This window comes from Podarcis cretensis (assembly GCF_951804945.1).
Source record: "Podarcis cretensis genome assembly, chromosome: 3".
NCBI lineage: Eukaryota > Metazoa > Chordata > Lepidosauria > Squamata > Lacertidae > Podarcis > Podarcis cretensis.
Window position 1 is genome coordinate 49,958,886 of NC_137172.1, and position 26,282 is coordinate 49,985,167.

General features: G+C 43.7%; 1 protein-coding gene and 1 long non-coding RNA gene across 3 annotated transcripts in view; both read right to left on the reverse strand.

Annotated features, from left to right (window-relative positions):
* PGBD5 (piggyBac transposable element derived 5) overlaps positions 1-10,251 on the reverse strand; it is an 84,765-nt gene extending 74,514 nt beyond the window's left edge. Inside the window, exon 1 of the mRNA XM_079971355.1 lies at positions 9,531-10,251. Within this exon, the coding sequence (XP_079827481.1) occupies positions 9,531-10,224 (694 nt within the window). The 5' untranslated portion in view covers positions 10,225-10,251. The remainder of the gene's footprint in view (positions 1-9,530) is intronic.
* Positions 10,252-23,052: 12,801 nt separating this feature from the next.
* LOC307213465 overlaps positions 23,053-26,282 on the reverse strand; it is a 34,417-nt gene continuing 31,187 nt past the window's right edge. For both annotated transcript variants that reach the window (XR_013837508.1, XR_013837509.1), the window contains exons 4-5: positions 25,323-25,442; positions 23,053-23,909 (exon numbers count right to left, since the gene is read on the reverse strand). This is a non-coding gene — a long non-coding RNA (uncharacterized lncRNA). The remainder of the gene's footprint in view (positions 23,910-25,322; positions 25,443-26,282) is intronic.

Here is a 26,282-nt window from a genome sequence, read left to right on the forward strand (position 1 = left end):
CATTTTGGTTCCAGTTTGGTTCTGAGTGCTTCAGTGACTGAGCTGAGGGCAAGGGGACAGGAAGCACAGAAATATGAAGGGAGAGAGCATCACTTTGCAGTTATCAGCAAGAGCCTGGGTGACAGGAACATAGCTCATACCTCTGTGTTGAGCAGATCTGTGCTCGTGCTTCTCCAAAGCTATTCCAGAAAAATGAAGTACTGACCGTTCTACCCCTTACAAACCTGTGTAGAACCCTCACTGCATGGATTATTATAATCATATAATGCAACCATCATGCACACCTGCGAGGCAGCCAACCGAGGAGCAGAGGGCTTGCCAGGCAGGGGAAACCTGATTGGTGGCATCAAAGAAAAAGAGATGTTTGAACTTGTAAAGAGAAAACTTGCAAGTGGGGCTGTGTACTAAGAAGAAAGAGCAGACAGCCCACCTAAAGTGTGGGGGGAGATGCAAGACAGACGACTCCATCAGCATTTAATTTATGATAATTATGTCTTTTAGAACCATTACAAAGGCAGGGGAAAACAAGCTTGCTCTGTAGGAGGAAAGACAACATGCTCTTGTTAACAGCCACACTTTGTGGGCATATTATTTAGCCACAACCTTCTGAATTCAGCATCACCACCATCATCAGGTGTTAACCACAATGAACATTATTAAAATGAGATCTTTTTATTCTCCCTCACTTCCTCCTCCTGCTGCAAATCTACCCCAATATGATATGACAGGATCTGTTCTGTGACTCCAATGTATATACTACTTTTTCCCACTGAAAAAGACAACCCTGAAAAGACTCCTGTATCTGTATTATATCCCCTGGCACTGTGCAGATATCCTCATGCTGCTTCCCACCGGTGTCTGCTAGATGCCCATGTCTGATATCTCAAGCTTAATTTTAAAAAGTCTAATGTTTTCAAAATCCTGCTATAAGGAGCAGGACAAATACAGCAGCCTGAGAACTGAGCACTCACAGTCTGCTTTTTTAAAAAGCAAACTTTAAAGGTAGCTAACATATAAAGCCCTGGAACAACACACCTGAAATGTTGGCAGGGCTAACCCCCTCTATAGTGGCTACCATAACCACAAAGTTCATGCCACTATGTCAGAAACCAAGAATGTTATAGCCATTTACATGTTGCAATGCAAGTCAATGGGATTTTTAGAGTTGTGTAAAACTCAGGTGCAGATTAGGTCAAACTAGGTCCAGATCAGTCTGAAACAGACAGGGCCTCAGCAGCACTTACAAATCAGATTGGGTTGGAGGTCCATGCACAGTCTTACTGCTTACCTGTAACGGCAAAGCATTTCTGAATAAGTTAAACAGAACAGATCCCAATACTTGAGGATCCCCACTGCTTACTTCCTTTCAGTGTGAAAGCTGTCATTTATTCCCAGCATCTGGTTTCTGTTCTTTAACCAATTACAGATCCCCCAAGAGAGCATGTCCTCTTATACGATGACTGCCAATTTCACCCAAGAGCCTTTGGTGAGAGACTAAGCTTTTTGAAAGCCCCGTGTGAAATATCTACTAGTTATTCCTCTCTGCAGGTTTGTTGATACTCAAAGATACTAACTACCTTTTAGAAAAATTATAATATTCTTGATAAATATTTCTTAACTAACTTCCTCTTGAAGAATTTTATAGCTGCAAAGGAAAGAACTGCCTGACCAAAAAATAAACCGGGGGGGGGGGGGGTCTGTGTACTGATTTTATGCTAAAATTCCTTCATATCTCAATTGCAATAATACATGCCATCCTTTAAGAAAAACTGGTAGTACTTAAAATTTTGCAATCTCTTTCTGCAAGACAGATATCATGCATAACTAGAACATTTTTTTAAAGAAAAAGGTAAGAAGAGTTATAATGTTGAAAAATCACAAGCGTTAAATAAGCAGAAAAGGGGGGGACATGTTCTGTCACACTTTTGAAAAGCTTTATATAATAGAGATAGTCTAGAATTTATATTATTTATATTATCTCTCTGCTTCATTGCAATGCCTCCAACACTGGAAAAAGACTGACAGATTCACTGAGCCCAGCTGTAAGATCCACGAGATTTTCTTCTCTAAAAGAAAAATTATCCTTTTTTAAAGGCACTTCTCTGGAAAAGGAATGACTAATGCCATTTGCATCAAGAGACTGGCTCTGTGACTAACTCTCCTAAGGATTTTTTTTTCTTTTTGCTGAGATCTCAATGTACATTTCCTGGGCCTATGTAAAAAATAGACAACTTCGCCTGATGTTAGCATTGCAACATTTGGCTCCCATCCCACCTCAGTTGTCCTTCTTGAGATGGTCTGGTCAGGGAGGTAACATGGCCCCAGTACTGTGCTTCTTCCAAGTCCCATTGCCTTTGGAGGTGATAGCTCAGTCTGCTTTGCCAACAGAGGGTCCCAGCTTCAATCCCTGGCACTGGGGAAGGACACTAAGGCCCTAGAGAGTCAACAGTACTGAACTAGCTGGACCAGTGGTCCGATGTGTTTGAGATCAGGCAGCTTCCTAAATGCTGTGGCTGACTGGCACACAACACAGACTGGCTCTAGACTGTGGAGCTCACTTCCTCCGGAATCCTGTTTGACCCCCCCCCTCCCCTTTCTGCAATTTCAGCAAACTGAAAAGATGTTTTTTCTTTTGCCAAGCTGTTGCTTTGCTTGGAGTTTTTGCTGTCCTGCTGCTGCTGTACTTTCAGGCTCCTTCTTATTTTTAGCTCTGCTTGTTTTTATTATTGCTTTGTTATCATGATATGCTCTCCCCCCCCCCCCCCTTCTAACATTAGCAGCCACTTTAGGGACCGAGCGGGGCTGACAAGTGAGGAAGCAATGTATTAGTAAATATTAATAAATATTATTTCCAGTGGGGGTGGAATATTTGTATTCACGGTGATTCTGCAAGAATGCTCTTTCATACAACCGTAGAGTGGGAAGGACCCATCTGGTCCAACCCCCTGGAATGCAGGAAACTCAACTAAAGCATCCATTTTACCTTTCCTTTTACATTTTCTGGTGCAGGAATATAGGAAGCCTTATACCATGCCAAACCATCTACCTCAGAATTATTTACTACGCTGAATAGCTGTGGCTCTCCAGTGTTTCAAATACGCATCCTTTTCCCTGACCTATCTGTAGAAGTAGGGGAATGAACCTGAGACTTTTGACACACAAAGCATTTGCTCCCCAACTCAGAGCTCCTTCCCATATTTATTGCACTCCCTGCCCTCTGTCTGATGGGTGAGGGGGAAGTGTCCCCACATCTTTTCACACACCTTGTCCCCCATTTGCTTTTGAACCTTCTAGTTTTAAAATATAAGCAGCAATACATAGGGTCTGATCTAACTAAGACTCACAGTCAATGGACCCAAGTTAGTTACATTCAGACTTTGAGTTTGATGAATGCTGGATGCAGTCCCTGGTGTTCCTCTCAAATGTCCTTTTCACATGCAATTTTTCCCCAGGACAAAATTGGTTCTCTGTACGTGTTGCCAACAGCTTCCCTCTCTCTTACTTTTAAGTTTCTGAAACATTTGCATCATCCCCCATATTAGATAAATTGTCACGAACAGGATGCCTCCCAGCTCCTGTTGGCTTTTCCTTAGGAATCTTCATCCTTAGCTTTGCATTTCCAGAAAATAAGACTTCAAACCTACAACTGCTTAAAGGCAGAAATAGCAAGAATATGTCTTCTTATCTTGATTCCAGCTTCCATGCCATTTTTAAAAAGAGATATTCATCCTTTGCAGAACAAAGGTCTACATTTTGTTTAGGTTCTAGATTCAAACCAGCAGTTTGCTTCCACTAGAATATGGCAGCCCAGAAGGTTCCCCATGAGGGAAAGCAGCTCTCAGGCTGAAAAGAGTCTTTTGCTCATGATCTAGTCCAACATCCTTCTTTCCACAGTGGCCAGCCAGACACCTCCACAAAGCCCACAAGCCTGCTAGGAGGCAACAGTCCCTCTCCCGCTGATATTCAGCCAAAAACTGTCCCCAGGCCTGGAGGTTCCAGTTAGCAGAACTGGAAGCCACCGATAGCCTTATCCTCCATTGAATTTGCCTAATCCCATCTTAAAACCCGGCCATAGGTCCATCACCACATCATATGGCAGAGAATTCCATCAACTAAAACACACGTGATACAAAGTAGCACTTCATCTTGTCTGTCCTAGAGTCGCCTGCCAAGCATTTTCAGTTTAGGGCACTGTGTTGTAGCAAGCAGCTCAGCCTATTTCTCCATCCATCTGGCCCAGGACTGTCTATTCTGATCAGCAGAGGCTCTCCAGGGTCTCCAGCACTGGTCTTTCCTGTCACTTGCTACCTGGTCCTTTTAACTAGAGATGCTAGGGATTGAATCTGGGTTCTTCTGCATGGAAAGGATAAGCTCAAATCCATTTGTTGCTCTCCCTTGTCAGTCCCCCTACAATGGAGTGGCGGGGGCAAGGGCCTTATTCCAAAAGCCAAGCTTTACTGCATGTTTGGAAATTTCCCTCCCATCAGCATCATCAGGGACCTTCCGGCTCCAGCCATTTTGGTGCCCAGCACCTCCATACGCCAGCAACCAACTTTTATTAACAGGAAGGATAATAATATTCACTCCAACAGAAAAACTGATCTGGCAGAGGCAACACGTGCCTTAGATTGGGCAAGAGTCTCTCATCTTACTGTGCTTCCCTCCACCTCCTCCAAATCTGCTCTAGGATTGCAAGAACCTCCATATCAGTAGTTGCGGGGGGAGGGAGAAAAGATGAGATCTGATGGAACAATCTCCTTGGTGCTACGTTGAAGTCCACTCTTTATTTTTAACTCACAAGCTAATGGATTATGGAACGAAAGTATCACACAAGGTAGACTGTGGTTTTCCCAACCCTACTCTATGAAGCAGTCTCATGTTCTTAAATGGATTTATTCTTAAGTGTTTTGAGATCAGCAATCTAAGATGGCTATACAAAATATTGAGACAAAATAGATCTTGGCACCTAGTTAGATTGCTGAAGTTTGTAGTCACGTGGTCCAGAGTATATATTTGTCTGACTTCTAGAGCTCAGATGTATTGCAAAGTCAGTGTCTCTTCCCTGCAAAATTCTTCTCCAGCTCAGGACGTGAAAAGAGTTAAATGTACGACTAGGGGCCAGACTGTCTTACAGCTAAATGTACAAAAATTGAAAACGTTCATCTTTTTTTTATTCAAGACTAGGACACTAAATCACAGCATCAGTGGAGCCACTAAAGGGTGGATTTTAGAGCTCTGGGATCCCTGAGTTATTGGTCCATTGTCTTGGGAGAAAATGAGCTGTTCAGTCTCTGAACCTGCCTGATGTATCACAGGGAAGCTCCCCAACCAAAGTGAGTTAAAGCCTGGGACTTTAGGTTCCATTTATTCTGGCTTTGTAAATCTCCCCTCTCCGCTACAACAGCTCAAGTCACTGTAGACCTGGGAGCACAACTAGGGCAGAGGTCTTACCAAACACATGGGCTAAATACAAGAAGTGTACAAAGTATATCAAGCTAGTCTTGTCTCCCTTTCAGCTCATGTGGCTCAAGAATATTCCCTGAGCTTGATCAAATAGTTTGTCAATTTTGGTTTCTCATTTTTTCACCCCAATATAATGCATTTTGTTATTTTCACTAATGTTTGTATTTTTATGCATGTGCTAACTTAGTATATGCATACAGTGGTACCTCAGGTTACAGACGCTTCAGGTTACAGACGCTTCAGATTACTGACTCCACTATCCCAGAAATAGTACCTCAGGTTAAGAACTTTGCTTCAAGTTGAAAACAGAAATCACATGGCGGCGGCGCGGTGGCAGCAGGAGGCCCCATTAGCTAAAGTGGTACCTCAGGTTAAGAACAGTTTCAGGTTAAGAACGGACCTCCGGAACAAATTAAGTTCTTAACCCGAGGTACCACTGTATTTTGTACACATAACTTGGCTGGAAAGTTGCCCTCCAAATTCAGCAGAGTGCAAATTTTGAAAGATATCTGTGTTTTTTGGTTTGTGTAGTTATGGAAAGAATGAATTAAGCAGATTCACTTCAAATGCAAACTAAATCAAAATTCCCTCTCCATCCCTATAGTCAAACAAGCTCAGGGACCACAGCCTTTCCAGAGCTATGCCTTGTGCCAGTAGCTCAGGTATTATGCAAATCCTTGGAGCCTCTAAAAATAAAATAATCATCCTTTGGGGTGGTCTTTTTTGTTTCTTTTATTTGCTTTGTTGTTGTTTTTTACACATTTCCATCCATAGTATCCAGGGCAAGTAAATTTAAAAAATAGAAAGTGAAAAAGTGAAAGAAGAAAATACTTAAAATAAAGGATTGGGTGAAGAAAATGAGAAGCAAAAAACAAATAAGAGAAGCTCTAACAGGAAGTAAAATAACTTGGTTTAAATGTATACAACTGAAGCAATGGACAAAGAAGTGGTTAAGGGAAAACAAGAACTGCAAAGAATATAGAAAATATGAAAAAATGATTATAAAAAGGGGGGATAAAGAAGAAAATAGTTATAAAAGGTATTTTACACCAGTCAGATTAAATCAGATAAACAAGGCATATTTGGTGTTATGTTGGAGGGGGCTGTTTACATGTGGTGGGGGTGTAAATATAGAATCCAAGGCTTAAACAAACTGAGAAACCAACATACAATTTTGAGAACCAATTGAAGAAATTACGAGCTAGACAAGAAGTCTCCGAAAAAAGACAAACTCCCCCACCACACATACACAGATAAATAATTCCAAAGAAATTCCAACTGGAGCAACACCCACTCCTACTTGCTACACAGCTGTTGCCAACATCTGCTCACATTGTCCAGTTCCTACAATTCAGTGCAGTGAATGCATCCAGTATAGTGGTGGGGTTCTTCATTAAGAAAATGTTAAAATGCTACAATATAATTTTAACCAGGCTACATCTGACATTTTTCACCACCACATACTATAAAACCAAAAAGTTTATTCACCAACTTTGAATTTCCTAGTCAGACTCATTGTGAGTCCCATCTGACACAGTCATCAATCCACAACTCATAAATGTCTACCTAGACCAATGATGAAGAACCTGTGGCCCTTCAGATGTTGGATTCCATCTTTCATGAGCCCCAGGGAACATGGCCAATGGCCAGAGATGGTGGGCGCTAAAGACTATCAACTTCAGGAGGGTCACAGGTCTGGACATTGATTCTATGATTCTGCAGACTAGATGAGAGCAAGTAGATATAGTATTGTGCTTCATGAGAAACGCTCCCCTCCCACTCACTGCAGAATGCCAGAGAGCCCTGCATCATGTGCTTTGTTGTTCAGAGGTATCCTTAGGGCTGATTCACACTTGCACCTTTGTCACTTTAGAACTCGTCACCCACTGGCTCTTGGTAGAACCGTCTCTATGGGCAAAAATTACTGTATTTGAGCAACACAAAAGCAGATTCTCACATGCACGATGTATTACCATTTTTTTACAGTCAAGTCATCACTTGCTGTTGCAGTCACCGAGTGGTGAACATTCATTTGTGAACTCTCCTGGAATCATCCAAGGAGAAGGGCTTATGATCCTGCTAATCCAATTCCTACCCCTCCTGGGATCCCAGGAGAGAAAGGGACAAGGCAAAGACCATCTCAGAAGACCACCTCCATCCAGAACATCTCAAAAGACCACCTCCAGCTAGACTTACCTCCACCAGCCACCAACTGCCCCAGAGGAAGAGTCCCGAAAACTTATTAATATGTTTAATATGTTGATATTGATTATTGCTTTTAAAAATGTAATTTAAATGCTACTTGTAAGCCATCTTGAAAGGATTGGTATCCTAAAAGGTGGGATATAAACCATTCCCATACATAATCAATCATAAACAAGAGGCAGTTGTCATTTTCCAAAAGTAGCCAAGCCCTGCCTGCCAATGACTAAGCTTTCAAAGTTTCTGACTGGCATGTAGATCTACACTTAGTTAAAGTGATATCCAAAGAAAACTTGGGCACCTCTGTGCATCCATTCCTGAAAGCCACTTCACTCCTTTCTCCTCCTGCGCAGCTGGTTTCCCAGGCCGCAGCCTAAGAAAAGCTTGTTCCCCTAATGACTAACAGGCATGATAAAGAGGAGTCTGCCCTACAAGCTGGTCTTTTAATGAGGCCAGAATGCAGCCAGACATTCAGGGCTGGGCTGTCGCACTAGCTCTGGGGATCTTGCAGCTCATTTATGTCTGCTGGGACCCACTCTTTACAAGATGCAGTGAGACGGCTTGGCTCAGCAGTTGAACACCCAAGGCTTCCTTGTTACTACTCAGGTTAGAGAGGGATTCTCTCAAGCATAAATTTCCAAAATGCTCTGTTATTTGAAAGGATGACCATTTTACTGCACAGGGTGGCCCCCTTTTCAGGAACACACTTCCAAGGTGCTTTGTTTTTGAATGCTCTGCAGCTCCCTCAAACTCTGCAGATCAGACCACACGGCCAGTTCTGAAACTGGAAAATGTAATGGATCTGAGACTTTTTGAGGCTTTGCCCTCTAAACAGATGGTATGGGATGGAGCCTGGCTTAGTTCCCTTATTTTTATTAGTAGTCATTATTATTTCCTCTTGATACAAGGTCCCAGGGCAGGTTACAACAATGTCAAAATACAACATCATAAAAACCGGTTTCCCATTCCCCTTTTATATTTTATTTATAATTTATATTTATTGTTTATATTTTATTAAAGAGAACAATAATGGGGAGGGACCTCAGCTGAGTGTTAGAGCATTCGCCTTGCATGCAGAATGCCCCAGGCAGTGCTGAGAAAGCCACTCTTTGAAACCCCCCAGCAGCCGCTGCCAGTCTGTGTGGACAGCACTGAACTAGCTGGATCAACTAGCTCTGACCTGCTCTAAGGCAGCTTCCTCTGCTTCCCGGAGAGCGACGCGCCTTTTCCGCATCTCCTCTCCTCTGGGCAGATCTAGGCAGCAGCGGTGACTGCAGTCTGGCACTGGCGAGATCAGCTTCCTTTCTCCTCTCCTTCGAGCTCACACAGAAGATGGCTCTGCTCAGGCAGGGTCACCCCGCTTCATAAGGGGGTTCTTTCCCCACCACCCCACAATGTCACTCGATAGAAGAGCATCGCCGTTATCCATTTATAAAACGCACACATCTCTTGACACTTTCCTGGCTAGGCACAGCAGCAGCCCGGATGCAACAGGGGACCATCCTATTACAGACCGTGCCACACTTTCGATGGTGCCGCCGTCTTTAGGAATTAAGCGGGGCGCTCCTCGCAAGAAGAACCGGCCAACAGGGCGAGGAGGAAGCCATGCTCCCGGGAGCCCGTCCAGACGTGCTCTTCCCTAAGTTCGCGGGTCTTTCCCTAACCAGGAAGTCTTAGGCACCAGGGGCTGCGCCTTCCCCGCACCACCCAGTAACTCCCCACTTCTCCCCATCACACTTTACAGAATCCTCGGAACGAGGGGCGAAGGGTTGCTATTCCCCCTACGTGCACACTTAGAGACCCACGCATTTCGAGTCACCTAAGCTCCCCCACCGTCACACACACACACACCCGAGCCGATTTACCGCTGCTATCCTTGAAGGAAGGGGTAGCGGTGTTTCTCAGGCTCTGGCTCCAGCCCCTCTTCTCGTCCTCCACCTCCTCCTCTTCCACCTTCTCTTCTTCCTCCTGCTGCTGCTCCAGAGAAGCCGGGCAAGCCGCCTCCGAGCCGCCGGGCACTTGCTGCTGCTGCTGCTGCTGCTGCTGCTGCTCGGCCGCTGGCTTGGCTCCGCGTCTCGCCGCCGTCCTTCCCCGCTGGCTGCGTCCTCCGTCCGGGGCTTCGCGCTCCTCGTCGGCATCCTCGTCGGAGGCGGAGCGCGACTCGGCCGTGGTGCTGTAGAAAGGGTTGCCGCCGCTGCTGTCCTGGCCCGACTCGCCGAAGACGTCGTCGGAGATCTGCAGGCTCTCGTAGCGGCAGCGGGCCGCCTCCAGCAGCGAGAGCGCCTTCAGCCTCTGGCCGCCGCCGCCCTCCGCCATCATCTCGCCCGCCGGCGCCAGCAGCAGCCCCCGCTCGGCCGGGTCGTCCGGCCGCAGGCAGCAGCCCAGCAGCAGCAGCGGCTCGGTCACCGAAGGAGGCAGGCAGGCTGCGGGAGCAGCAGCACAGCCGCTTTCTCCTCCTCCACCGCCTCCGCCGCCTCGGAGCCCAGCCTCCCGTTCTCCCCGGCACAACCCGCCCCTGTGTGTGTGCAGAGCCATGGGTGGAAGCAGCCAGCTCAACATCTCTCCCAGTGCCTCATCGAGCCAATTGTAGCTGCAGTCCTGAAGCGGGAGGTGGGGTTTTATGCGCGCTCCGGACTCCCGGAGCCCGCCCCTTCCCCGCCCCCGAAAGGGGACGGTCTCCGCCGCTTAAAACCACAGGATTGCCTGGGAGGAAGGCGAGAGAGGCTGATGCGCACAGAGCAACTGCCCAGCCGGACGAGCCCCTCTGCGCAGCTCCTGCGTGTGGAGCTGTCCAGCGGCGCTGGTGCTGAAACCCCACCAGCCTCTGGACTCCGTCCCCCAGAAGTCTGGAATGAGTGAGTTCAAGGCAGGGCGAGCGAGATCAAGCCGCCTCTCCACTCGCAACAACAAACTAATGTGGCACATGGTCTGAAAGGAAAGTCGGCAAGCAGCAGGACCCAGCAGGACTGGTCGGCTGACCGGAGCCGGAAAAGAATTGGGGAAAGGGGGGGGGGATTGCACGCCTTTCTGCACAAACCTGGGACATGACAATCGGCTGGCCATAATAAGCATCCTGTCACATACCCTTCATCGCAAATAGCATCTGCAAGACGCTTGTTGCACTCAGCGGTGATGAAGGTCTTCGAGTCGCTTTCATGTCGGAGAAAATTGGAGTGGCACTAATACATCCTAAGAGCGCACTTTAGAGCATCTGGGAAAGACTGCAAAGAGGGGAAGAGTCGCTGCTCATCTGCAGCTCTGGAAGGTCGGGGACCAAAGTATTGGGAAGTCAGACTTGTTTTCGAAATAGCTGAGACATGCAATGATCTCGATCGTTCCCATGCCAGCATTGCTTCAGCTCCTGGAAAGGAGAATATTGGTTCTCTGGACATACCAAGCCCAGTAGCTGACACTTGCTTTGCTGACCTCAGATTTTTAACATTACTAAAAGTGCATGGGGAAGCCACCCTGGTATGGTCTTGAGACTTGTTTTGTTTTATTTAAAGTATTTGCACAATTACTAATAAAAAAACCAATGTTGACAATAATAAAACAGGATACAATATGAAACCTCCCATAAAACTCATGATATTGATAAAACCAGAAATACTAAAAGCACATCCGGCCCATAGATAAAACAAACAACTTACTGGAATCTGTTGCAATGTCAGTTTGCCTCCTGGGATTTATAGGCCTCCCAAGACCTGGATTTGCCATGATGTGACATGCCCACAGCTGCACTATGTGTACACAGGGAAGCCAGTATTTGGGGCCTCTGCACAGTTCACCTCAGGGCAGGGCAGGCTGCTACCTCCCAAGGTCATTTCCCAGAGCAGGGAGCCCCTTATCTGTGAAGTGCAACTCATGGCCTGCCCAGAAGCCTCTAGGCACCATCATGTACCACTTAAGTATAAAATAAAAGTGCAAGAGCACAAGCTCTGAGTAATGCAGCAAGAAGGAATCACATAGTATCAATTTTGCACAAACTGCACTGGCCATTCATTTGTGACTGTACACAATTCAAGGTGCTGACTTCAATGTAAAGTCAGAAATGACTTAAAGCCCAGCTACCTGACAGAATGTCTCTTCCTAGGTTGGCTCCCCATGTGATCTGCAGGGGAGTCCCGCCTCATGTCCCCATCAATAAGCATAGTTTGCTATGCGTCGAAAAGGGATAAGAACTTCTCTGTGTTGGTCCCCATTTGAGAAATTCTGTACCTATAGAGGTAAAGCTGCCAGTCTGATTAGTTTTCCCTTAAAAAAAAAGGCAGTTGAAAACACACACAAGCATTTGGGTATGGCTATTTTTTATGCTACTTATGAACTGGTTTCATTGGTTAAATTAACTGTTTAATGGTTTTGTTATGTGTGTTCCCCACCCTGAAATCCTGGGGCTGAGGAGTGATTTACAAATGTAACACACACACACACACACACACACACACACACACCTCTACATTTAGAGGTCCAACAGATTCAGAAAAGGTAACTAAAGTATTTCTATTTCCACTTATGCACCAGAAAAATAACCCAATTTTACTGGAATATTTCCAGCTTGAAACCAGTAAAATGCACCCATCCCTAGTGCTGGAATAAATAGGACAATACACTCCTTTTAGTAGAGCAATGGAGTTAGGTGATGAGGGTCTCCAGTTATAGTCATAACCTGCAACTTAAAGGGCAGGTGCATTCAGTGCACACTTACAACACATGACTTTCCTAAAGAACCCTGGAAACCGTGTTCCCCTCACAGAGATACAATTTCCAGCACCTTTAAACTACAGTTCCCAGCATCTTTTGGAAAAGCCACGTGCTTTAAATGTGCATGGATGTGCTTAAATGTGTTGCAGATCTGCCCTTTAGCCAACAATCCTTAATGCAGACTACTTACCCCTATAATTAGGGTACTTAGATTTAAGAGATTAGCCATGCAATCACATTGATGTCTGCTCAGGAGTAACTCCCATTCAGTTCCAGGGAGCTTACATTCAAGTAAATGGGGGGGGGTACAGTCTAATTCTGTCCATTCTTTCCATGTTTTTCTTTGTACGGGAGACAATTATTAATATTCCAATTCAGGTGAAGGGTGCTTCTGAGTGTAGAACATGCCTCTAACATCTTCTGCTCATGTTTACATTCCCTACTCTGGTATGAAGCCTTAATACAGAATGAGGGGGTGACAACTTAATTCATTTAGGTTAGGGTTGTAAGTATATTGCAGAATGATGTTCAAATCCGTAAGCAAAATGGTAGTTTAGCTTCAGCTCTCAAGCAAATTATGTGGCTGGATGTGAAAAGGAAACCTAGTATCTATGAATTTGCAAAGTACGTATACAATTTATTGAGCAACGTTATTACTGAAGTCAGTACTCCAAAGGCAAGTAATCACAGCACTGCAATTCAGCTAAACCTAAATCTGTCTTAATCTAATGGATGATTACATATCACATCCTGCTTTCATGATAATTACTTTACCTATGTTTGGATAGTCAGACAAGAGTTGAAACAGTGAATAGAATATTGTAGCCATGGCAACCTGAAGTAGAGCTTTTAATTTCTCCCAAATATAAAGCTCTTCCCACTTTTATATTCTTCCGTTTTGGGTCAGCAAAGATTCAGGGTGGAGTTCCTTGATCAAATGGCATATCGGCCCACAATTTCCAATTCCTGCAATAAACAGCCAATGATCTCCCTGTGATATGTTGTCAGGTTTTTTAAAATAATAATAAAACCCTCTAAAAGTAAAAACAAAACACATTATTAAAATTTCTATATCAAAACAAGAAAGAGGAACAGCAGGGACAGGATGTGATTAAACCAGACAGACCACACACATTTTAAGTATCAAGTTAGAACTCAAAATCATGTTCCACCATCGTTCAATGGGATTACACATCATTAACAGAAAGTCTGTTGTCTAAAACAGAGTAGCATTATAGGACTAAAAGGTATGAGAAAATTTCCCAGTTCTAATGCTTCAGTGAGGACCCTCCATTTGTCAGTTCCCTGCAGGGGAAATCAGTCCTGAGTGCTCACTGGTAGGACAGATCCTGAAGCTGAAGCTCCAATACTTTGGCCACCTCATGAGAAGAGAAAACTCCCTGGAAAAGACCCTGATGTTGGGAAAGATTGAGGACACAAGGAGAAGGGGATGACAGAGGAGGAGATGGTTGGACAGTGTTCTCAAAGCTACCAGCATGAGTTTGACCAAACTGCGGGAGGCAGTGGAAGACAGGTGTGCCTAGCATGCTCTGGGGTCATGAAGAGCCGGACACGACTAAACGACTAAACAACAAATTGGAATCCATCAGCCTCAGCCAACATGACAAATGATTAGGGATAATGGGAGCTGTAGACCCATAACAGCTGAGGTCACAGCCTCCCCACCCTGTAGTAAATCGGTCCTGGTAAGAATGAATTACTATGGTCTGATTCAGACACTTCATTTACATGAAGGAGTGAGCAAGTGCCGCTTCGTACTCCTGCTGCTGATGCTAAATGAATGGTGATGATGTTGTTGTATGAGTACTAAAAGGTGCAACACAATATTATTGTGTTTAATGTTGCCAGGTTGTTTTGATACCAAAGGCTCTATTTCCCCCCAGTCATTTTTCTAATGGCTTGATTACTGTTTCAATACAGTATTTGGGATCTTCTTTCTGCTTCACTATGTGATCCCATCCAATCAGGGATCCTGTAATGAACTTAAGGATGCTATGGCATCATGGAGCTAATCAGATTTGGCTATGTGATGTCAGAGAGCAAGGGCAAATCAAACCAAACACATTGATTGCCCTCACTTTGAAGGGGTATCAATCTGTAAATGTTCCTTGGACTGATATAGGTTTGAGTAATATTATTGGAATAATTGGTTTATTTCCAAGTTCATCTCAAAGAGAACATATACACTTTGTCTATTAAACGTGAACAATTTGATGGGTTCTTGCTTCTATATTCTATTTGTATAGAAACATAGCTATATCAGGTCAGGTCATCTAGCTACCTATGTTGACTGGCAGCAGTTTTATGGCCCAGGGCCTCCTAAGAGGCAGAGGTCTTGGAGATCAGTGCTGAAGATGCCAATGATTCTGTTTGGGACCTTCTGCATGCAAACCATGTCCTCTTCTCTAAGTATACAGTGGTACCTCTGATTATGTACTTAATTCGTTCTGGAGGTCTGTTCTTAACCTGAAACTGTTCTTAACCTGAAGCACCACTTTAGCTAATGGGGCCTCCTTCTGCCGCTGTGCCGCTGCTGCACGATTTCTGTTCTCATCCTGAAGCAAAGTTCTTAACCCGAGGTACTATTTCTGGGTTAGCGGAGTCTGTAACCTGAAGCATATGTAACCCGAGGTACCAGTGTAGTCTATCTGGTTGCAAGGATAAAATGAGGAGAGGGAAGAGCCATGTATAGATTCCTTGACAGAAGGGCGAGATATAAATGCAACAAGAAATAGGGAAACATAGATCTTGTTTCTTTTGAAAAACAAGGTTTCTATTTACCTGGAACAAAAGTTGGATTTTAAAAAACCCAGAAAAGTCACAAGTAATTAAGGTGCCAGCTACCTTTGCTAAAGCGGGAGCTAAAATTAGGACCGAGACAGGAATACGTTTGCAGCATAAATCATAAAGTGTGCATTTATAATTAATTTTCAAGGTTTTAAATGCAGGTTTGTAGAGAAGTACATCTAAGCCCCAGATGATTCAGAAAGAAACAGAAGTGGAGTCTATTTTAACCATTGTTAAGACTTGGGAAATTGGCTGCATGTTTTAGTTGTCTGTTTTTGCTATTGTCCTCATGAGATGTCATGTGCTCATATATGAGTGAATGATTACTTGCCCAATGGTACTTAAGCTGAGATGAAAATAAGCCATTCATTCATGTACAAATGCAGTATTCCAAAAATATTTCAAAGATGTGCACTTTAAAAAAAAGGTATGTGTTACTAAATCCACATTTTACAAAGAACAGCATGCTTGGTTCATGACAATCATTTGTGGTGCATAGCTTAAAACAAGCAGTAACGGAGCAATTCATTTTTCATCCAAAGAATCGGTTTGAGAAATGGGTAAATATATAATTCTGCAACATACCAGTCATTCGAGCAGGAGTGGTTAATCCCTGAACTGGGTCCTTGATCTATTCCACCCCAACCCCCAATTGGTGGGTTCCCAAGACTCCACTAATTTTGGTGGTGACAAAAAGTGGGGAAATTAAAGCAGTAATTAATGTTAACGTAGCATGTTAATCTGTGCAGCTGTTAGCCTGCTGTTAAGCATTTTATACAGGAGTGTGCACATTCCCTATGATTCTGTGCATTTAAAAAAAAATCTGATCTGTTTCTGAGATACTGTATGCTCTCTCTTGTTTCAGGTTCTGAGCCAAAGCTCTGTATATTCCCATTCACTATCACAGGGAATCCACAGCTATAACCTTTCGCTTTGGGAATGAAATTTACAGTGGATGAAATTTACAGACACAGAAGCCCCTCCAGAGTGGATTAATTCTCTCAAATTTTGAACATATACGGTAGGTACAGGAACATTTTCTAGGAGAATGAAGGAAATCCTCCACATTCCCTTACAGAGGAGTGGGGATTTATCTCTTTCTCACCTTAAAATAATTAAGAGTCGGTCAGGTGTTATCTATTCTTGCTTGTACATTTAAAAAATCAAACTTTGTAGCTTCACAGTGACCTTCTTTTTCTTGTGGACTGAGTTTTGTTTTTCATCTTCTACACTTTAATGTGCTGGTAATGACTGCTCCCCACATTAAAAGGGGGGAGCCCTTTGCATGGTCGCGCGCAGCCCCCTGTACCCTATGCTGCACCATTAGCACAGGCTTGACTTCACCTCCCCCCCAGGTGGAATACCTGGAGGTCTCCGCCTACCCCAGTCAGTTGCCCAATCCCACCTGGGTAGGCGTTGCCAAGGTGATCAGGCCAGGTAAGGGGAGGGACTACCTGCCCACACAATAGGGGAAGGATCTTACCTGGGAATGAATCATCAGTTGGCTCCAGAGCTGGTGATGGAAAAGCATTTTCAACTCTCCACTGCTGGATTTAAAAACTCCAACAAAGAAGAGTCCACCACCTTCCAAGGGAGTCTGTTCCACTGTCAAGCTGCTCTTAGAAGAGTTTGGATTTGATATCCCGCTTTATCACTACCCGAAGGAGTCTCAAAGCGGCTTACATTCTCCTTTCCCTTCCTCCCCCACAACAAACACTCTGTGAGGTGAGTGGAGCTGAGAGACTTCAGAGAAGTGTGACTGGCCCAAGGTCACCTAGCAGCTGCATGTGGAGGAGCGGAGATGCAAACCCGGTTCTACCGGGTCTACCGCTCTTAACCACTACACCACACTGGCTCTCTTAACATCAGAAAGTTCCTCCTGATGTTTAGTCAGAATTTCCTTCTTATAACTTGAAGCCATTTGTTTCAGAGTAGGAAAAAACAAGTTTGCTCCAGCTCCATGTGATGGTCCTTTAGATATTTGAAGATGGCTATCCTATCTCCTCTCAGTCTCCTCTTTGCCAGACTAAACATACCCAATTTCCTCAACTCTTCTTCATATGACTTGTTTTCCAGACTCTGGATCATGTTGGTTGCTCTCTTCTGTGGTGCTCAGAACCGGGCACAGCCCTCTAGGTGGGGTCTGACCAAGGCAGAATAGAGTGGTAATATGACTTACCTTTATCAAGACACTATAGCTTTTTTGTTGTTGCTGCATCACACTGTTGACTCATGTTAAGCTCATGAAGCTTGTGGTCTATTAAGGCGCCTAGATCCTTTTCAAATCTACTACTGGTGAGCCAGGTGTCCCCCATCTTGTATTTGTGCAGCTGGTTCTTCTTGCCTAAGTGTAAAACCTTAGTTTTGTCCCTGTTGAAATTCATTTTGTTAATCTTGGCCCAGTTCTCCAATCTGTTAAGGTCATCTTGAATCCCAATTCTGTCTTCTGTTGCATCAGGTACCCCTTCCAGTTTGGTATCATCTGCAAATTTGATGAGCATCCCCTCAATTCCTTCATCCAAAACATTTATAAAGGCACTGAACAACAAGTCCAGGACAGAATCCCACTTTTTTCCTGGATGATGAGGAACCATTAGTGAATACTCTTTGGGGTCTGTCAATCAACCAGCTACAAATCCACCTTATATTTACCTCATCCAGCCCACATTTTGCCATCTTCTCTACAGGACTATCATAGGGAACTTTGTCAAACACCTTCCTAGATGACCATATCTGGTATAGATGGATTTCTATACAAATAGAATAGTAGCAAGTGCTTATCAAAATTGTTCAAGTTTAATAGACAAAGTACCATAAAAAATATCCCATGACTGCGTCATGTGCTCTACTAGCCATATTTGCCAGGTTTTTAAAAAAGTGTTAGGAAGTGGGACAAAAACATATATTTAGCACCACTTATGTACCTTTCCTGTGTCCTGGCCTTTTGCAACAAGAACATCATGCACAGTGTCTGGTTTTTTTCTTTAGCTAAAAAAGTGTGGGTCCCCCCCCCCCGAAAAATATAAGCAGTTTCCTGCACACCCATCTTCCAAATAGATTCACACTTGCCTCTATTTAAAGATCGCTGTGCCAATTTCATTTCCCTGGAAAAGTTAATGTCCTAGCAAGATAGTAATTAACTACATCAACAGCAAACCAATTTCTTTTCTGCCGATTAATAATTTGATAGCATTGTTCTATAAGGACCGTTTCTTGACTTTTTTGTTATATTTCCAGCCATTTCTGAGCCACCAAATGAGACACATTTTATCAGAGACATGTTCTAAAGTAAGTCTCAGAACATTTCAACCCAATTTTCTGAACTATTATGATCAGAGAGTGAATAGAGTCCAGATCCTTCTCTGTTGACTGTAATAATGTCCCTTTTTGCCAATTCAGGGATCTCAAATCCCATAAATCTTTCTGATCTTGAAATCCACACAAAGGTAGAGAGAAAGCCAAATGAGGAAACAAATCCTGACTGTTTATCTGTCTCCGAAATGTCTTTCCAGATATATTTCTTGCAGGATTTATGTGGAAAAGCTTCTTAGCCTGTTCTGCCTGGCACAGAGAACCTGACATCTGTGGAGTTTAAATAAAGAGTCATTGATTCCACCGTGGAGAAGAATAGCTAAAGGCAGCAAATAAATTAAAAGACATTGTGCTAGTGCCTATCCGTAAATAAGGATAGCCTGGAAAAAAGTACCTTATATAACTGTTGAACTTGAAAAAAATACCCCAGCCAGATGCTATATCAGGAATGGAATAATATACCACCAATGTCATGGGCAGTACAGGAAGCGCAATATGTAATAACTCTCTGCCCACAACAAAAACAGAAAAGTCAATAGTGTACCATTAAAGAACTTAAGTGGGTCAGTGTAAGGCCTGTGTGCAAGTTCTTCTCTTTCTTTTCTATTCATGTGTGTGATTTGTGCATGGCACTGCCCTTCTCTGTGCATGGAAGTTTGCACTCTTTAAAAGAAAAAGAACAATTGGGATCTGCAGCAAAATGTTGCAGTGTGCAGTGATCCTGCTTAGTGTTCCAGTCAGTCAAGTATGCTGGTCTCCCCAATACTCCATCCTATTCCCTTTCTTCATTGAACTGTTTTTAGAGTTCCTCTTTACATTTCTTCTTCTTCTTCTTCTTCTTCTTCTTCTTCTTCTTCTTCTTCTTCTTCTTCCCTGCTTTTTTCCTTGCAAGAGTCACTGTTTTGGGCTTCTAACAAGGTGCTCAACCTCCTTTGTTAGGGAGGTTCCTGGATTGCCCAGAATGGATTGCCCAGAATGATCTTTCATCGATAGGAACTTAGTATTAGGAGATTGAAAATGTTTGTGTATAAATTAGGTATTTTATCAGAGCCTGGGGAAGATGATACCCCTGCGCCTCAGTCAGCAGGGCCAACGACCAGATAGTTGGGATTGTAGTTCAGCAACATCTGAAGGATCAAAGGTTAACCACCCCAATTTTAAATGCATCCTTATGTCTCAGTTGCAAGTAATTGTGCTGTTATTGACATCTGTTTTGCTGACATGTGATTTCACTTGGCTTTCAATAACCAGAGAACTCTGGTTATTGGATGCTCAATTAATTTAACTAAATTATAATACCTCCATAATGAGTGTTTTTTTCAGAGCCACAAAAATGCCCACCAAACTCCCATCTATGAATGAGGTGGCAAATTATTTTGGGGTTGGTGAGTGATGGATTCAATCAGACTTACTTATTTCCCCAAATTTGGCTAACTGCAGCATTGGGGGGTGGCAGTTCCTCTAGAACTCTTCAGAATGCTTCTTCACAGTTAAACTGTGTACGAGGATGGCCATGTGTCCTACCTTACAGAGGACAGCCCTCTATTTGAAGGTGTTGTCAATTTGAAGGGCTATTTGGTCCAAGTCCAGTTTAAAAATAAAGAACCCTGGGATTGCAATTGAAACCTCTGGCCAGCTGTGTCAGGGCTTAATGGAGCCACTCATGCCATGCCTGTTTGCTTGACTGAACTGGGCCCATTGCCAACATGTGAGAGCACAGACCCAGCTTAGGATCCAGAAGATCTTGTGCTGGCATAACTCCATTCCCCATCCCAAAACACACCTCTTCCGGGAGGGTCCACTGGCTATTGTGACAATGGTGACCATTTTTTGATACCCCTTGATGGCAGAGCACACATGCCATTGGAGTCCAGTGGAGCTGGGCAGAGGGGCACCTCTGCCTCATGCAAACCCCCTCCAGCCTGATAGATTGGGGGTTTGGATTGCTCTTTCCAAAAGGCAAGGAGGAGGGGCCTTGAAGTTGCCCTTCATCAGTTAGCACATAGGTTGCAGACTGAGCAGACACAGCAGTCACCTGGCCATAGTCTTCCTCATTAGGATGACTCTTACTTTGTTTCTTTTTATATTCTAGTAATCATTCTTCGTTATTCATCTACACCTATAAATTTGCCTATGGAAATTTTATGCAAAACTGTGTCCCCTTTTTATAATGAGCCAAGGTTCTGTTTCCATGACCTGCAAATACTTGTGCACACAAACTGATTGCCGCGACTGCTTCTATCACTGACATAGACTTCAGCTTTCCAAAGATGTTTCTTGGAACTGGGTGGAAGAAAAAACACACCATTCAATTCTGATGTTATGATACTCAAGATCCATCCTTTCTGCACTGCAGCTTAAAACATGAGCAACACTATTAAACCACATTCATCGACAGGATTAAGATGCTTTCCCCCCTCTGCCTTGTGCATTTGGAGTGATACAGTCCTCAGTGGCCAAGAGTTATTTAAAGGTCCAAATCTGGTAGAAACTGCTCCCAGACACTCTGGCCATGTGAGACAAATAAAGACGCTGACAGGCAGCCATCTGAAAATTAGCACTTTCCTGAAATGTTCCCATTGCTGAGTACTCACTGTTCTTTTGTAATGAAGCTTTCAACATATGCAATTATACTAACAAATGCTGCTGCACATAGTTTCTTGGCCAAAGGATGCAAAAGTCTTTAAAATATATATATTCTATATTTCATTTTCTCTCTCTCCTTTCCTCCCACTCTCTCTTTCTGCAAAAGCACAGCTTCTCTTTTGCTCTATATGAACAGCTTCATAGATAAGATTAAGGTAAGCCACATATACGCAAGGCCTAAAAATTTTTACTTGAAATTCATCCCTGGTGGGACTTACTTCCAAGTAAGGACTTTGCTTAAGGTTGCACCTTCATCTTAAATAAAGCCACAGGTTATGTAGGGTATGTTAGCCTATCCATGTTGCCTAGCAGACAGAGTTTACTCATAACATCCGGCATGTAAAGGTATGGTAAAGGACCCCTGGATTGTTAAGTCCAGTCAAAAGCAACTATGGGGTTGCGGCGCTCATCTCGCTTTCAGGCCGAGGGAGCCGGTGTTTGTCCACAGGCAGCTTTCTGGGTCATGTGGCCAGCATGACTAAACCGCTTCTGCCACAACGGAACACCATGACAGAAACCAGAGCGCATGGAAATGCCGTTTACGTTCTGCCGCAGCAGTACCTATTTATCTACGTGCACTGGCGTGCTCAAACTGCTAGGTTGGCAGGAGCTGGGACAGAGCAACGGGAGCTCACCCAGTCACAGGGATTTGAACCGCTGACCTTCTGATCAGCAGGCCCAAGTGGCTCGATGGTTTAGACCACAGCGTCACCTGAGTCCCTGCCTGGCATGTAGAGATAGATGGGTTTGGCTGGATTTGTGGTGATCATACACCAGTGTAAGAGCCAGTGACACAGTACAACAGAAATGCTAAGCCAAACTATGGCTTAGTGCAAGTGAGCAACTGTGCAGGTTCTCAGCTGCATGCTAGAATAACACAGACGTGAATAGTAGCATTCTTAGTGGTAGACCTGTCTGTAAGGGTTGTGCATCACTGTGGGTGTTTAATGTACACTTGACGGCTGGCAACTGAGTGCATGAACTCAGCCTACTGGAAAGCCCAAAGTGATGTGAGGTAACACAGAAGATCTCTCTGTAGAACTTAGTTGTCAAATATAAAGTGTATATATGTATAAAGGTAAAGGACCCCTGGACTGTTAAGTCCAGTCAAATGCAACTATGGGGTTGTGGTGCTCATCTCGCTTTTGGGCCAAGGGAGCCGGCATTTGTCCACAGACAGTTTTCTGGATCATGTGGCCAGCATGACTAAACTGCTTCTGGCGCAATGGAACACCGTGATGGAAACCAGAGTATGCAGAAACACCATTTACCTTCCTGTGGTACCTATTTATCTACTTGCGCAGGCATGCTTTCGAACTGCTAGGTTGGCAGGAGCTGGGACAGAGCAATGGGAGCTCACCCTGTCACACGGATTCAAAGTGCCGACCTTCTGATCGGCAAGCCCAAGAGGCTCAGTGGTTTAGACCATAGCACCACCTGCATCTACACATGTGTAGGAATAAGCAAACAACTGTGAAGCAGTCCTAAATCTCACTGACTTCAACAGAACTTTCTTTCAGATAAGGGTTGGTTGGTGATGACTGCAGCATAAAGTTATGACTTGCATGGGTCAGTGGGGGCATCATAAACTTTTCCTGTATTCTTTACTCCAACATCTTTTTTCTTTCTTTGCAGATAAATAAAAGCTATTTTTAAAAAAGAGAGAAAAAGGAATCCTTTATTAATGCCGGCTCCTTTGTTCTTCTTCTGTAGCTTCCAAGGCTCCCAAGGCTAAGTTAGACCATTGCTCTGACCTAGCAAGGCTTTGTGGATCTGAAAGCACATATGATCATTGTATGCCCAAAGAATGGAGACAGAGCTGGCAGACTTACACAGCAGCAATGGGATATTTATTTATTTAATCAAATTCAATAATAGAAGCAACAACGGTATAAAAGCAAACAAAATAACAGCACTGTTATCAAATCGACGCAGCCTACTGTACTATCAGATTAATAAAGCTTTAGAGCAAAATTTTATTGAATCAAGCATAACATGACCTATATCGGAAGCTGAAGGAATTATGGTGATTATATTGAGATTATGGCAGAAAGCAGCTTGGCTGCATTATTAAAACTGGAATGAAGCAGCTTTAGCTACAAAATGCAATACTAAGTAGCCAAGGACAGAAGCAAATTATACTAAAGAAAAGGGAAGGAGGACTTTTTCCTCCCACTGCATGCTGCCTCTTCTGCCAACAATCCCCATTTAACTGTTGATGAGAGTATGGAAAAACAGTGAGATGCTCTAGTCCAGGCATCCCCAACCTTCAGCCCTCCAGATGTTTTGGATGACAATGCCCATCACCCCTGACCACTGGTCCTGTTAGCTAGGGATCATGGGAGTTGTAGGCCAGAACATCTGGAGGGCTGCAGGTTGGGGGTGCCTGCTCCAGCTGGTCTTTTTCAGGAACATAGGAAGACACCTTATACTGAGCCAGACTCTTGGTCCATCAACTGCAGTACTGTCTACACTGATTGGCAGCTGCACTCCAGGGGTTCAGACAGGAACCTTTCCCCACCCCTACCTGAAGATGGCAGGGACTGGACCAAAGACCACCTGGATGCAAAGCAAATGCTCTCTTGTGAGATGCAGCCCTTCCCACATACAAGGAATAAGTACAAGGCTACTTTGGGGAGAGGGATGTTTCTCCCCTGATCTAGTGGAAATTAAATATGTGACAGCAGAAGAAGAATCAATAGAGTTATTAAGATGAATGGGATAGAAACTTTCTGGGAGATGACGGTCCATGGCCATGTCCTGTCCTCTTTTAATCCCTGTAGGAAGCAAATAGAAGTGGGAAGTGTTTGTGCCGTCACCCTCCTTCCTTCAAGCTCATTTCAAGGTGCTGGGCACACCTGAGCAGAAGGACGAGGTGGGCACCTTCTCTGCTCCAAGTGCAAAAGCCGGCCAGGTATTCTAGATCAACCTAGAACATTTTTGCATTTACCACCCATGTGTCAAGTTAGCTTAACTGCTGCTATTTCTAACAAAACAAACAACCATATCAATAATAATCTTAATAAGTCTGATGTGGAAGCTTCCATCATCTCACTCCCAAGGCTCTCCAGAGCACCAGGGACTCTCCTGCCTTCAGAAAACACCGGGTGAACTCTTCGGAGACCTGCTTATTTAAGCAGCCTTCCTTCCCTGCTACCGTAATTTCTCTGTCATTTGGAGTGCAAGCAGCCTCTTCCTTCCTCCAGTTAACTTTCCCCTACTTGCCACTAGAGTGATTGGCAACAGAACTGCTGCTTTTTCCTCCCTCCCACATTGCGTCCCAAGTCACTGTGACAAGGTTTTCCCATGGCCTAGCTCTTTACTCGTCTTTTGTTTCTTACTATTTCTCCTTCCTTGGTACTTCTCTGCCGGCCACCACACCTTTATCCTCTGATTGGCTAAGTGTCTCCCCTTCTCTGGTGAGGCCACCCTGCCCAGTTTGTTTTGATCACCTGCTGCCCCAGATGCTTCTGACATAGGATTTTATTGTTTTGTTTATTTAATTGCACTCCTTGCTCATATTATGTGCTGTAGCCCACTCTGGCATCTATATACATGAAGGCATAGGTCATAAATGTAAATAGGAAGGAACAAAGGAAAGAAGGAAGATGATAGATATAGATAGATAGATATAGATAGATGATAGATGATGATAGATAGATAGATAGATAGATAGATAGATAGATAGATAGATAGATGATAGATAGATGATAGATAGATAGATGATAGATAGATAGATGATAGATAGATGATAGATAGATAGATAGATAGATAGATAGATAGATAGATAGATAGATGATAGAGATAGATAGATAGTAGATAGATGATATAGAGATGATGATAGATGATAAGATAGATGAGATAGATAGATGATAGATAGATATAGATTGATGATATAGAGATGATGATGATAGATGAAAGATAGATAGATAAATAATTGATGATGGATGGATAGATAGATAGATAGATGATAGATAGATGATGGATAGATAGATAGATAGATAGATAGATAGATAGATAGATAGATAGATAGATAGATAGATGATAGCTATGATAGAGTTTGCTATGGGGCTTAAAGGAAGCCAAGAGAGGCAGGTTATTCAGACCTATTAATCAGACCAGAGACTGTCCAGTTTGTTACTTTTCTTTTATCATCAGTTACCAATAAAGAGTTCAATAAACTGTCCTACCTTCAATAACTGCCTGTGTGTCTTCCTTGGGGAACTTTGCTCAGCACTGTTACATACTTCTGCTGTCATGCAAGGTGGAATGGAAAAATCTTCTCTCTTGAGCATGATGCAACTCACAAGCTGATGGAGACAATGGAAACTAAATAATAGGCAATTAACTATAAAGGGGGGCAGGGAACCACACCACACCCAATCCAATTCTCAAGGAAGGTATGTAATAAATAATAATAATAATATTTTTTTATTTATACCCCACCCTTCCCGGTTCAGAAAGCCTGGCTTTATTATTTAGTATTACTTAACTGTAATACAACATAGAAGCAGTCACTTGCATCTACCTGCAAGCGGTGAAGCCTTGAATAATATGCCTGCTGTGGGGGCTGCTTCACACAAGACCCTTGAAAAATTCCCAGTCATAGTCTACAAATAAATAAAACAATGTGCATTCTTCTACTAATGTGATGTTGCTGCAGATGTGCCATGCAGTAGCTGCTATTATGTGTCATCATCATACACTTAAAACCCAGTTCTTGATTTCTGTCTCTCGGACACATTCTAGTGTCACCAAGAATTGGAATGTAGAACAGGGCCAGCCCTAACAATAGGCAAGATGAGGTGGCTGCCTCAGACAGCAGGTGCTAGCTGTTGGTTTCTGCTCTCTTCACTGTGCAGCGAAGTGCTTGTCACAAGACAATGTTTACATTCCACAGTTTGTACTGTTGGAGTTTTCCCACGGGAAAAGGGAGACTGGATGTGACGTACACTGGTTTCCTGTTTTTCACTGTTCTTTGCAGTTCAGTGTGATTCTCTCCGTGCTTCAGAGGAGAGAGGATGCATTTTCTGCTTCGGCAGAGACAAGATGGTTTTCTGTAATCTACCAGCTTTAAAATGTAAATAAAGCAACTTAGAGTATGAGCACGTATTCCTCATCATTCCGCTGTGCACTTGGACACTGCTACA